At 39.7% G+C, this 13,458-nt stretch overlaps 1 protein-coding gene across 4 annotated transcripts in view; it reads right to left on the bottom strand.

Moving 5' to 3' along the window:
- The window catches only part of DCLK1 (doublecortin like kinase 1), a 372,695-nt gene that overhangs the window by 45,763 nt on the left and 313,474 nt on the right, over positions 1–13,458 (bottom strand). For all 4 annotated transcript variants that reach the window (XM_004604525.2, XM_055131489.1, XM_055131485.1 and 1 more), the window contains exon 11: positions 11,139–11,285. In XM_004604525.2, the coding sequence (XP_004604582.1) occupies positions 11,139–11,285 (147 nt within the window). The remainder of the gene's footprint in view (positions 1–11,138; positions 11,286–13,458) is intronic.

Raw genomic sequence — 13,458 nt, 5'->3', positions numbered from 1 at the left:
TAGTCCATGGTTGAGCTAAATGCTCTAAAAAGTATCCCAAACAAAGTCTATTACTTCAAGAAAAGATCAAATGACATGCTGAGTGTTTACGAGGTGCCCTCTGTGGGCATCAATAAGATAAGGGAAAAGTAAGTGTAGTATGAGGCTAGTTATTCAGGAAATGGAGAAGCTTTCCCTGTCCATCAAAGTAATTCACTGAGTCAGTTGAGGCATGCACCTGCTTCTGTTATCATCTGTACTTGCTCTAGCACTGTGAGCCTCTTGCACAGCAAGGCATATCTCCACATGTCAGGAGTTCCACTACCGTTTACACACAACGCTGCCTGCCTTTGGAAAACATGGAGATTAACTGCTCACTTCACTGCAGCAGAAAGTGCAGATGTTTGGCCGGGTAAGAGGCCATATCCACAATGATGATTTGAATCTAAGTGCCATGGCAGATGCAGGCAGTGAGGTCCTTCCCTAAGGATAGACCGCGTCTTTTTTAGGCAGAAAATATTCTTGCACACCTTCACTGCATTTAAAAGAGGGAGAGTTTTCCCGAAGGCGTTGGCCAAAATCAAGTTCAGGCCGCCCTAGGGCAGACATGCAGAGGTTGGCAGGATCCCCTGCAGTTGGAGGTATCAGAGAAGAGACAGCCAGATGGCTCACACGGCTGTGGCTCTGCCCAGTTGTCATCTTCGATGGGCACAGTTCTCCCCACTTTCCCGATGGAGTTGAGCATGTCTTAAGAAGTTTGAGTTCTGAACTCGGAGGACCGCAGACTTCAGGATTGTATCGCATCGAAAACTTTTCAGACCAAAAATACCCTTTAATTGCAGTCTTAGCTTGTCATCCTTTCTGGTCTTCCAAATGAAAAACAAATATTTTTCATGAAAATAAATCTGAGATAGAAACACAAAGAAGAGCCCTATTTTGCTCCCCACTTAGAGCAGAACTGTTTACTTCCTTAATTTGGTTTCATTATCAAAACTTTTCTAAACTGCAAAAGAATTTCTCTGATGTTCGGTTGGACCCAAACATTCACGATGCATGCTTTATGGGATTGCGGAGATTTTAAATTTGCACAACTCCATTGAACAGCAACCTTTGTGGCTTTTTTTCTGAATATATTAGTTATAATCACCTTACTTTATTTCAAAGTTGGACAAAGGCAGATGCTGGCAGATCTGGTCGTAAGTTACATTTTAGTTCTGAATAGGACATATAATTCCCCAATGTGTAGCAAAGATTTCTTTCTTTTTTTTTTTTTGCTTTTTGGGTTATACCTGGCGATGCACAGGGGTTACTCCTGGCTCTGCACTCAGGAATCACCACTGGCGGTGCTCAGGGGACCATATGGGATGCTGGGAATCAAACCCGGGTCAGCCGCGTGCAAGGCAAACGCCCTACCCGCTGTGTTATTGCTCAAGCCCCAGATTTCATTTTTAAGCATCTCAGTTTGAATAGAAATTCCATCTAACATATAACCATATGCCTGTTATGTTTAACATAGATGAGCAACATAACTAAGAAAGCAAGCCATGGGAAACTACCTAAAATAAAGTAGGAATTCCTTAAAGTAATAATATTTCTAAAATAAACCCAGCACCACTTATATAAAATACATAGAATCTATCATTTTAATATTCTTTTATCTTTAATCACTTCTACAAATGTCCCCTATTTGGCTTTGAGGAGATTATAGTGCAATTTTTGTGGACAAAAAAAGGTTAAAATGATGCTTATGAGACAATAAGAATTTAGAAAAAAAATCCTAATCCATGTAACTGAAAACATTTTAATTTTGATATATTTCAATTTCGATATAACAAAATGCTTCAATAAAGACACAAGAAATGCTTGAGAAAAACCTTTTTTGCAGGTCATTATTCAAACGTGCAAGTCTCTTATTCAGAATTCCACTTAACTTACTATTCATGCAAGGCAAGAAGCAAGGTGACTTTTGTTTTTTTCCCCTGTCTGCACTTTGGGGGAAAGAAACAGAAAAATATATAGGAAAGCCCTTATGTGAGTTCACCTCACAACTGAGATTCCTCATCAGAGCCTGCTGCAACCCAAAATGTGCTCACCCTTGTCTCGTACCCAGCAATGACAGAAGGACACGAGTGAGGTCATAGAAAAAAATGTAATCAAAACTTCCTGAAAAATCACAGATTGCTCAATACATCTGTTTCAAACATAGATGCATGCATGCGCATGCGCAGACACACCCTCACAAACCGTCTTCAGAAAGTATTCTTCCAAAGAGAAACCATAAATTAAGCTTGAATGAAGCTTTTAATTAGAAACTAGTCATCTACGAAGCTTCTACCAAGTTCCCATGGCAAGGGAAGCATCCTTGGCTTACTCAGCGTTCTGTCAATTCTAATTCTGTGGCTCCAGTCTCATCTGACCATCAGGCAGAAAGGACATTAACCGGCTGCAAGAATAGGCTTAACAGCCTGATCCAGCAAGTGGGACTCTGGCATAAGGAGAACTTTTTGCTCTAACTGTATTTTAAAGTCCCCATAAAACGTGACCCACACGCGAGGTGGGAGTATATTAATCGTCAAAGACTAGTCACAACATGAGACATAATTTAATGCTCATCCCAGGCCCTTTAAATACTATAGATGTTCCCCCCATTTTAAACACCGAGGGACTATTAAAGAGACGGGGATTAGTGCAAATTACCCAGTATGTAGTGCTTTCACTGTTTTAACTAAGCAATAAAACTGTGTAATTGTACAACACTAATTGAATGCAGCTACACATAATTGTGGGCTGCCATATGTATCCTATTACCATAAAGACTGTCAGTATTTTGTAAGCTACTCTTGTGATCATTGCAGATGGCTACAGTCAGAGAAGTTGTTCTCCAGGGTTTATTATATGGCTATAAAGATATCCCATGATTTGACAGACTAAATGTGTTAAATGGCAACAATTATGAAAAAGGTTCCAATTAAAAGCTGAAGGCCTGTCCTGCCAAGAATAGCTATAGTGAAAGGTCAGGTATGTAAGTTTTGGCACTCTGGTATTTTCTGCAGGAGCTTTCTTTTTTTAAGAGTGTTTTATTGCTGTTTCTTCTTTGTTTATTTGGGGTTTTGCAGTAGCATTAACTTGCTGAACAGAAGATGTTTAAGCATATGCCTGATTTCTTTTGGATTAGAAAATGAGATAATTTTGAAGTGACTTGAAAAAATTAAGAGTTAACATATAGTCGTAAGAGGTAGCAAGTGGCCACAAAGTAATATGAAAATTCACAGATAACTTGAACGGCCAATTAAATGGTTTCTGAGATTCTCACAGAAAACTAAGAGCTGGCTAATATAACAGATAGTGCTGAAACAAATTTATTTCTCCAGGTTACTATGAATTCAAGGATATCCTTGCAGAAACACTGGCTAATGAGTCATGAGTAGCCACTGACATATATTTCATAGAGGAGCTTGGTATATACTTAAAATTATTTTACCAAACATTTTCCAATTTACCATTGGAAAATGGTGCGTGAAATTGACAGTCATGAATAAAATCAACGTGCATTTTAACACATGTTGTATCCCTTAAAAACATTAATTTTTCTCCAGTTATGATATATGGTCTTTCTTATGCTTTCAAAGAAGAATGGATTAAATCTATACCTTTAATCTTCAATAAGTAAAGTACAACAACACTTAAGCAAGAGATTATTGTGCAAAATACAGTTTATGAAGTCACTTGATAGTACATACACAAACCTGAAAAAGTGTCTTAAAAACCCACTTCAGACCCAAGTACTAAATCTTTATTAAAACTATAGTAAAATGAAGTCATAAAATAACAAGCATTGTGTTAAAAATCAGAATGTTAATAATATTGGAAGAAATAATGGAAGAAAATAAAACAGATTTGCAAACTACCCCACTAGATACATCTGGGAAGATCGAGAGGTGAACAAAAATCCCAGCTTCTCATTCTCATATTCAAATAGTTACAGAACTATACCAAAAGCTCCAGTTGCAGCAGCAGTTAATACAGGAAATATGTGTTACAGATTTTGTTAGCAATTGCACATTCTAGGATTTTGCTAAAAATGTGGGAGTTCCATGTCACTGCAATTTTTAAAAATTGTATTACATCTTTTGTCAAGCAAGTAATATCCAATATATAACAGTAGGGGAAAAATGAGGAAAGACAGATAATTACAGAAGGAAAGGGATTAAATTCATGAGTAATTTTGACACCCATAAATTTGGATCCTATAATCTTGACACAGAGGAATTATTAGCATTTGGGGGCAGGGATTTCCAGAATTTTATTTTTTTCCCTGCTTTTGTTTTTCTACTGGAAAATATATCTTGCATGTCTTCCAAAGTGAATAAGCATGCAACTACATCATGATGCTCAGTGATTGCTGGTACTCCTCTGGATGCATACACCATAATAATGACCCTAACAACTTCTACTACTGCCGTTTACTCAGTACCTGGGATATCTCAGGCAGCATGTTGAGTTCCTCAAGCTCATTGTCACATGTGCTTTTCACAACTCCTAAATGCTCTTGCCAAAGTTTTGCTGATGGGAAAATTGAGGGTCAAACGTGTAAACTTCCCAGAATTACGCAGTTATTAAGTAACAGAGCCAGAACTTAGGCTTGGGTATGCCCCAGCCCATAACTTCAACTAGCATGTTCTGTCTTCATATCCATTATATACATAATCAGTGCTCTAATCAAAGTTGCTTCTAAAGAGGTAAATGTTGTTTTATATATATCCATCTATATGGCTGTTCTTCAGGATACATTCCTAGAAGTAGAAGATCTTGGTGACAGGGTATACATTTTAATTAAGGCTTTAGTTAGATGTAAAACACCAGGTTAACTGTCAGAAAATTTTAATCAAGTTACTCTTGAGTCACCATACATGATTGAATCCTTCACTGAGTTTTTCTGTGGCTGTGTATTACATTTATATTAATATCTTATTGTGTTATGTGCTACAGCAATAGGACTACCTTTTTTTTTCTTTTAGGGTCACACCTGGCGATGCACAAGGATCACTCTTGGCTCTACCCATGGCAGTGCTCAGGGGACTATATGGGATGCTGGGAATCAAACCCAGGCCAGCTACGTGCAAGGCAAATGTTCTACCTGCTGTGCTATTGCTCCAGCCCCACTATGCCATTTTTTAAATTGAAGAAATGCTAATAAGTCCTTAATGAAAGAAAAAAATGAAGAGTGGAGCAGACACAGACCAACCAAAGACACCCTTTCCAATCCCTGTCTTATCACCGATGGAGGAAGGCACTGGCGAACTCTGAATATAGAAAGAGGCACATTATTACACTAAATAGTGTTTCGGGCAGAGATCCTTTTCATTTGGGCAGGTGCATGCCAAATTTTGCCTATTCAATATTTATACTTTTTTAAAAAAATAAAGGTTTAAGAAATGGTTGTTTTTCTCCTACTTTCTTTCAAATTTTAATCTAAATTCAAAGAGCAGAATGATTTTTTAGAATACCTATTAAAAAATGATCATCTTTTAACTTGGCCATTTTCAATGACTATAATCTACCTCTAAAAGGCATGCAATTATCAAGCAGGCACATTTGTTAGTTTCCTCTCAAGTCAACATCTTATCTCTTCTTTTTACATTCTGAACTTAATATTTTCACATATAGCCCAAAAGTTTTCCTGGGAGCAGCTTTTTCCTATATATTGATTATACACATTTGATTAAGGTATGTTTCTGGGTTAGATGTGAGCCACTGTACTCCACTTTCTCTTCTTCTTCAGACCCCTGAAAAAGTATAACCAGGTTTCACACTGGAGGGTGGTACGATCCTAGCAAGGCTCAGGATCCTTATTAGCAGCAATGTTTCGAGGAAAGGGACTCTAAAGAGGAAACAGTATTTCTAGCAACCATGTAACACTGGTCCAATTTGGTCAAATTAGCCTGGTTAGACCAAGTTTTCCCATTATGATTTTAATTCAATGATTATTAAAGCCATTATACAAAAGCCATTTGGTCCTGAGGGATTTATATATTACTCTCTTAAAGAAATGAAAGTAGTTAGTTTTAAACCTTTATAGAGACATAGATGTATTGGGATTACAATCTGACCATCTGGTAGACCATATCTTCATATTAATCATGTTACAACAGAGTAGTGACAGCCCTGTGCACTCCTCCCCCCACACCCTTCCTTTGGGTCATTCCAAATTCATTCTCCAACACTCTGGACACTCAAGTTCATAGCACAGTGGACTGATTTAAGCATCCTGTGTGGGATGTCTAGACACACCCTATCTGTTGCTTATGCTTTGACAAACAGTCTAATTAGCTGTCCTAGCAGAAAATGGAATTATTTGGGGGGGGAATTCAGAGTCATGGAATTAAAAGTAGAAGAAAATCTGTTATTTTGTAAATTGGCTGAACCGGAGCATCATCTATCATGGTCACTTAAGGAGAACAAGCTACCATGGACAAGGAGTGGTCCATTTAGTAAAATGAAATGAAAATCATGGAAATGAGTCCCTGGTTTGAATAAGCGGCACAAACAACAATAACTTCCCTAAGACATTGCCATTTCCTGGAGATTACTTGAGAGTTTAAAGGTAATGTTTTGTAACCATAAACAGAGATTTCAGGAAAATTAGAGCATTTTATTTCTGGAATCTAATAAAAAGTCACATTTTTGGTCCATAAGGATTTAAATTTTCTTAAAGGGGTGACGACTGATTATATACTTTATTTGAATTATTTTATCATGGTTGCTAGCCCATTGCAGGACTGCTTCTGATTAACATGCTGCTGTGGCCTCATGCTACAGATATAGCACGCCATCTAGTGGTGACTGATGTACACTGAAGGCAGTGGATCTCAGTTTTTCTTTATCCTTTTTACATAATCATTAACTATCACACAACCACTACTAGATAATCATTATCACCTCCAACCCCACTTCTTACCTGGATAAGTCCCATGGTCCCTTGCCCTATACTTTTCTCACTCAGTGACATTTAGATAGAGGTCAAGCAGAGTCTTAACAAAACTGGTTAGTTGTGAAATGGCTAGAAGGTGTTATGTTAGGTCTGTCCTCCAGGAGAAAGCATCACACAATCCCTGAATCTTTCAGGGCATCTAGTCTCTCCTCCCCCTGTCACACACCCATATAATCATTAACCATTAAGCCTGATGAAGCAATGTGAACCCCATAAAATCACTTAGTTTTAGGATGAAAAAAGCCCAAAAACCCATAGACATGATTTAATAATAAAATCATGAGCGGTGTTAATATAGGGTCAGTTCCCAAGTTTCACTGAAGTGTGGCAGAGAATATCCTTCTATCATTAGAATGCTTTGATTTGATCAGATACTTCAGTTTTTCCAGTACAAATCCAATCCACGGACTGGAGCGATAGCACAGCGGGTAGGGTGTTTGCCTTGCACACGGCTGACCCGGGTTCAATTCCTTCGTCCCTCTCAGAGAGCCCAGCAAGCTACCGAGAGTATCCTGCCCCCATGGCAGAGCCTGGCAAGCTACCCGTGGCGTATTGGATATGCCAAAAACAGTAACAAAAAGTCTCACAATGGAGACTTTACTGGTGCCCGCTCGAGCAAATCAATGAATAACGGGACGACAGTGCTACAGTGCAACTTCAATTTGATATGATCAATAGGGATCCTTCAGGGGAAACTGTATATAAAATTTTCAGCAAGAGGGCTGGAGGAATAGTGCAGTGGATAGGGTATTTGCCTTGCATGTGGCAGATCCCGACTTGATCCCCAGCATCCCATATTGTCCCAGGAGCATCACTAGGAGTGATCCCTGAGTTTAGAGGCAGGCGTAAGCCCTGAGGACAGCTAGCTATGATCAATCAAACAAAAAAAAAGCAAAATTTGCAATAAGAATTAAAACTTAAAAACTTAAAAATCTTATATATGTAATAATAGTAAATGAAATGAAAGCTCTTGATGAATTAGACATTTATAAATTATATTTTCTAGTTGCAACTAATATTAAACACTTAACTAGCAAAACTGAGTTCAGAAATTTATTAAAATAATTTATAAAATTAATATATTATATATTAATTTTCACATACATATTTAATACTTGTATTATGAATGACAGCAATGTGTGTGTGAGACATTCTTATATTATACAGAAAGAGAAAAAGGAGAGAACTTTCTTTCTGGGTAATTTAAAATATGTTCAAATGAGCACACTATTTAAAAAGTATCCTGCAAATTGCCATTTCAGTAGAAGCACACTGCTGTAATCATTTGTGGCATTTCCAGAAATAGATCAGACTCTACTGAGACACCAGAGAACAATGGCCACATAAACCAAACTCCAAAAGGAGGGAAAGTAAATGAAACTTTAATTTTCAATCACTGAAGTTTCAGAGCTTAGAGAAGTTTTTAAACAGACCCAGTTTTAGGTTTGTTCCCAAGAGACAATCCTACATAATTCAGAATCTAGGAATAATGAATTCAGAGGAGAGCAAATTACTGCAGCGAATGAGGCAACTCTTTAAGACAGAATGTTTAGGCTATTGCAGATTTGGAATTTGAGGAGCAATTAACTCAGAACTCCATTTGACCTTAACAGCCTTCATTAGCCAGTGGCTATAAGATGACTAAGATAATTGCAATGAACTACTTGCATGTGGACTTATTTTTTTTGCATGCCCCCTTTTTCCTGTTTGAACGTCAACTTTATAAAGGCACAGATCTCTCTTATTCTGGCCACATAGCAAGCATATACAATAAAATCCTCTAATTCATAGGTTTATGAAATTCAATGGTTAAATGCTTGGGATTTTTAAAATATAGGTCAAAACCACGTTTAGATTTAGGCTCTTCCACTTCAGGAAGGTCTTTTTTTTTCCAGATACCCAGTTTTCATTCCTATGATACTGTTTAACCCCAAGATTGTTGGGTGGATTGGGTGAAAAAAGTTTAAAGCCCTTAGCACAGAGGTGATTCTCCATAACAGCACATTTTATCACTTTTTATCTCTAGAGTGGGAGTTGTGTTTTTCAATCTGAATGTTCATTCAGGTCATGCAGAGAGTTGGTTGCAACAGAGCTGTGTAACCTGTCACCAGTCACCCGCTTCTGATTTGAAAGGGATGCAGGGAGGTACAGAAAATTGCATTTTTAACAGACATTTGGGAGTAATTTTGATGCAGGGAGTCTTAGGCCATCCTTGGAAAAGCAGTGCTTTAGAAGAGAAACAATTCCCAGACCGCTGAAGAGATGGGCAAACTATAAGTCACACATAATACATGAGTCTCAGTGATGGATAATGAAAACCCAAGAACTAGCATCATAGGGGACTTGGGGGGGGACACGAGGGAGTCACTGTCACTGTCATTGATTTGTTCGAGCGGGCACTAGTAACATCTCTCATTGAGAGACTTATTGTTACTGTTTAGGGCTGGAGCGATAGCACAGCGGTTGGGCATTTGCCTTTCATGCGGCCGACCCGAGTTCGATTCCTCCCCCTCTCGGAGAGCCCGGCAAGCTACCGAGAGTATCGAGCCTGCGCGGCAGAGCCTGGCAAGCTACCCGTGCGTATTGGATATGCCAAAAACAAGAGGGAGTAAAGCTAGGAAAATATATTTTACTAAAATTCCAACCTGAGTAGCCAGAAAAGTGTCCAAAATATCCATATTCACCAGTGACAGCTCTCCCATACCAAGTACCTTTGTCCCCAACTCTCTCCAGAACTGTCCCTTTGCCAACTAGATGTGGCCCCGGAGAGGATTTCACAAGCTTGTGTGGAGACTTTCAATGTTTTCTAGGAGCTAGTACACTCCTGTGGTGCAAACTAAACTGTCAGAAAGGGAATGAGACTCACTGATTTTAAAAATTACTCATTGTGACTTAAAAAAAAATCATTCTGTGGGCCACACCATTCTTGGGGCTAATTGATTAAGAGAGGAAGGTACATATACAGGCAAAACGGCCCTACTGGTGCCTGTCAGGAGTTTTTTTTTTAATTTTTATTTTTGGGTGGTGGTGGGGCAGTTCGAGACCACACTTGGTGATTCTCGGGGATTACTACTGGCTCTGTACTCAGGAATTACTCCTGGTAGTATGTGGGAGACTATATAAGATGCCAAGGATCAAACCTGGGTTGACCATGTGCAAAGCAAATGCCCTGCCCACTGTACTATCTCTCCAGTCCCAATCAAGAGTACTTTTTTTTTCTTTTTGGGTCACACCCAGCGATGCACAGGGGTTACTCCTGGCTCAGCACTCAGGAATATAAGATGCTGAGAATCAAACTCAGGTCGACCACGTGCAAGGCAAACGCCCTACCTGCTGTACTCTCACTCCAGCACCTCCATCAGGAGTACTTTTATGCTGAGTTTCTTGTATCCTTAAAACTCATTCTGCTTAAGTCTTTTAAATTTTAGGTCACGTTACAGAGATATAAATTTGAGAAATTAAGTGAAAATTTAAAGGGGTTTCTCCTTCACCTCCGACTCAAGCAAAAACTTCTGTCTAACTGCTTTAGATAAATAATAGAAGTATAAATGTATGAATATATTTGATATATTGTGTACACATATACATATGTGAATACATGTGTACACACATATACATATAGGTGTATGTATGTACACCCATATATGTGATATATTCATATCACAAATATACATGCATATATCAATATATTCATACATATAAGCTTAATAAACCCCTCAAAGCAGTTTTTTGTATTTTGGGGTTATTTTTGCTTTTTGGGTCACACCCAGCGATGCTCAGGGGTTACTTTTAGCTCTGCACTCAAGAATCACTCCTGGTGGTGCTCGGGGGACCTTATGGGATGCTGGGAATTGAACCCGGGTTGGCCACATGCAAGTCAAATGCTCTACCCTCTGTGCTATTGCTACAGCCCCTCCCCCCAAAACAGTTTTCAGGTGCTAACAAATCCGGTGGTTCTATTCAAATGTTAACCTTTAGCCAACATACTAGAAGGCCAGACTCCAGCTAGCTGACTGAAGACCAGCTGAAAGCCAGTCTTTGTTTTGTTTTTTAAGAAAGAGAAGAAAATATGCAAGAAAAAAAATTAAAAAAGGAGAGAGAACTATCCAAGCACGTCACTCCTGAGTGCTTGGAACACTAGATTCCCTGACGTTGGAATTGCTCTTACCAGCAGGTTCTCTGGTTTGATGTCTCGGTGGACAATGTTCAAGCTGTGCAGGTATTTGATGGCGCTGGCCAGGTTGTAGAGCATTCCACTGGCATCTCGCTCCGTGTATTTGTTAGTGGAAGTGATGGCATCAAAGAGGTCTCCTCCCTGAGAAGAGAGCAGCCGGCAGAGCAAGCCATTAACAGATGGGCCAGTGAGGCCGCCTGGGGACAGACTGACAAACTAGAAAGGAAATGAAGAATGGAGGCGGGATCTGTGGGCTCCCAGGGTGTCCCCTGCTCTCCCCCTTTCAAAGACCAGGAAACTTCATGGGGACTTCCCTCCCTTCCGTGACTGCTACTGATGTTTCTCTGAGATCCCAAAGAAAGGTATAGTGTTGTATGAGGCAAAGCATCTGTTATCAGACATGCAGCCACTAGCTCAGACCTCACTGGGGAGCAGACATGGAGCTGCGTGGTAGAAACAGGGCTCAGGGCAGAGGCCTATGACACTTGGGGTATCCTGGTGGCATAAACTTTCTACCAACTGCCAGCAGAAATCAAAAGCCCTGATGTTTCTAAATGAGAAACAGGTGAGCCCACAAACTGCGCCCTTAAAATAAAGTGCTGCTGCCTTGTAAAATTAACACACACACACACACACACACACACACACACACACATGCACATGCAGGCATAATTGCCTTCTCTCTCTAGATTTAGCTTTCTCAAAATGGGCGTAATGTTTTCTTTTTTGCACAATGTGCTTCTTTGTCAGGAAGAGAGAAAGGGACCAGAAACTGTCATTTCAGAGATGAGAGAAAAGGGAAGGTGGAGAAGTGGGGGTAATTCAGAGAAAGTTTTCTAGGGCTATTATTCATCTGAACCTTTGTGTGCCTTGTTCCCAGCTAAGGCGCTGTTGTTGAGCAAAACAGAATGAGTTCAGGCTCCAATTTTAGTTCCATTTATTTGAATCCCTTTCAGAGAAGTTGAGTCTGATTTACTAACCCAATTTAGTACTTGCATCATTCTCCTCACACAATGCACTGCTCAGCCAAGCACAATAGCCACTTATGTTGGTTCATCTACTACCCAAGGAACTTAGTTTCCCTTTGAAACTGCAAAAGGAGAAGGGAGCACTGGTAGGTTGAGCACTGGCAGACCACTGTTTCTATAGGTTCAGCATTTCATATACTAAGCACAGAGAGTTTTTACAGCTGGTTCTCTTGGGCATCAGAATAGGCCAAAGTCACTCTGGGCTTCCAGGAGTGCCCTCTGGTTTCTGACTGTGGCTCTCTGTATCCAAACCCAAGACCATCCACTCCAAGAGTTGCCCTCGTCCAAGCATGCAGTGAGACTGACATGCTGGTTCAGACAGGAACAGAAAGTCCTGTACTGAATAATTATGAAATTTAACTCAGTTATTCCCATTTAGTCCAGATTGGTGGCTTTGTTTATCCACCAGCATCAGGAACTCTGTGCACTTAGGGCTTGAGAGTCCAGGTTCAATTTCAAGGCCAAGATAGCCTTCCCTTCAGACCTGGCCTGACAGCTACGTTTTTAAGACTAAGTTTGAGGACACATCTTTGTGGCATGCTTGAGGGGTCCCAGTGCTCTCTGCTGTGTTTGAAAGCTTTGGTCATACACAGTGAATGAGCAAAGTTTAAAAAGTGACACAAGGTCCTCACCAATCACTTGGATTCTGGTCACTAATCATTTGAAGCATATCATGGACAATTAAGCAAAGATCTACCACAAAATGTGTCCTGAACTCTTGAATCTTCATTTTTCAATTTTCTCAAATTCAAGCCTAACTTAGTTTTAAAAACTCAAAAATCAGTGAGTGGGAGAAAATCAAAATCTTTATTTCTCTTTTGGGGTTATAGGGAGAAGAGTATCTCAAGCAGTATACTGTAGATCTGGGGCTACTCCTTGGTCAACCAGGTCAAGACAGTTCAATGCTCAGCCCAGTGACATGATGCGGTTTGAGGGTACAGCAATGTCATACTCAGCAGTGCTTGGGGGACCATTTGGTGGCAGGGATCTAACTAGAGTCCCGATGCATGAAGATATTTTCCTCTAACCCCTGAGGTTTTTCCCTTGTCCTGAAATGGTCCATCTTTAGGGGCCGGAGGGATAGAAGAGTGGGTAAGGTGCTTTCCTTGCACAAGGCTCCCCACCCCCCAGTCTTTCCTATAGATACAGCACACATGTATGTATAAGTCCTTATAAAATCAGTATCCTTGATTTCAAGGAAACTGTTATTTACAATGCTGGTAATTCTTAAAGTTTATTTGATAAACCAGTGCCAATATTAAATTATTTTTAATAAATTTTCTCTG

This window comes from Sorex araneus, chromosome 1, assembly GCF_027595985.1.
Source record: "Sorex araneus isolate mSorAra2 chromosome 1, mSorAra2.pri, whole genome shotgun sequence".
Classification (NCBI taxonomy): Eukaryota; Metazoa; Chordata; class Mammalia; order Eulipotyphla; family Soricidae; genus Sorex; species Sorex araneus.
Note: the sequence above shows the minus strand (reverse complement) of the source record. Positions and strands in the feature narration are given on the sequence as shown.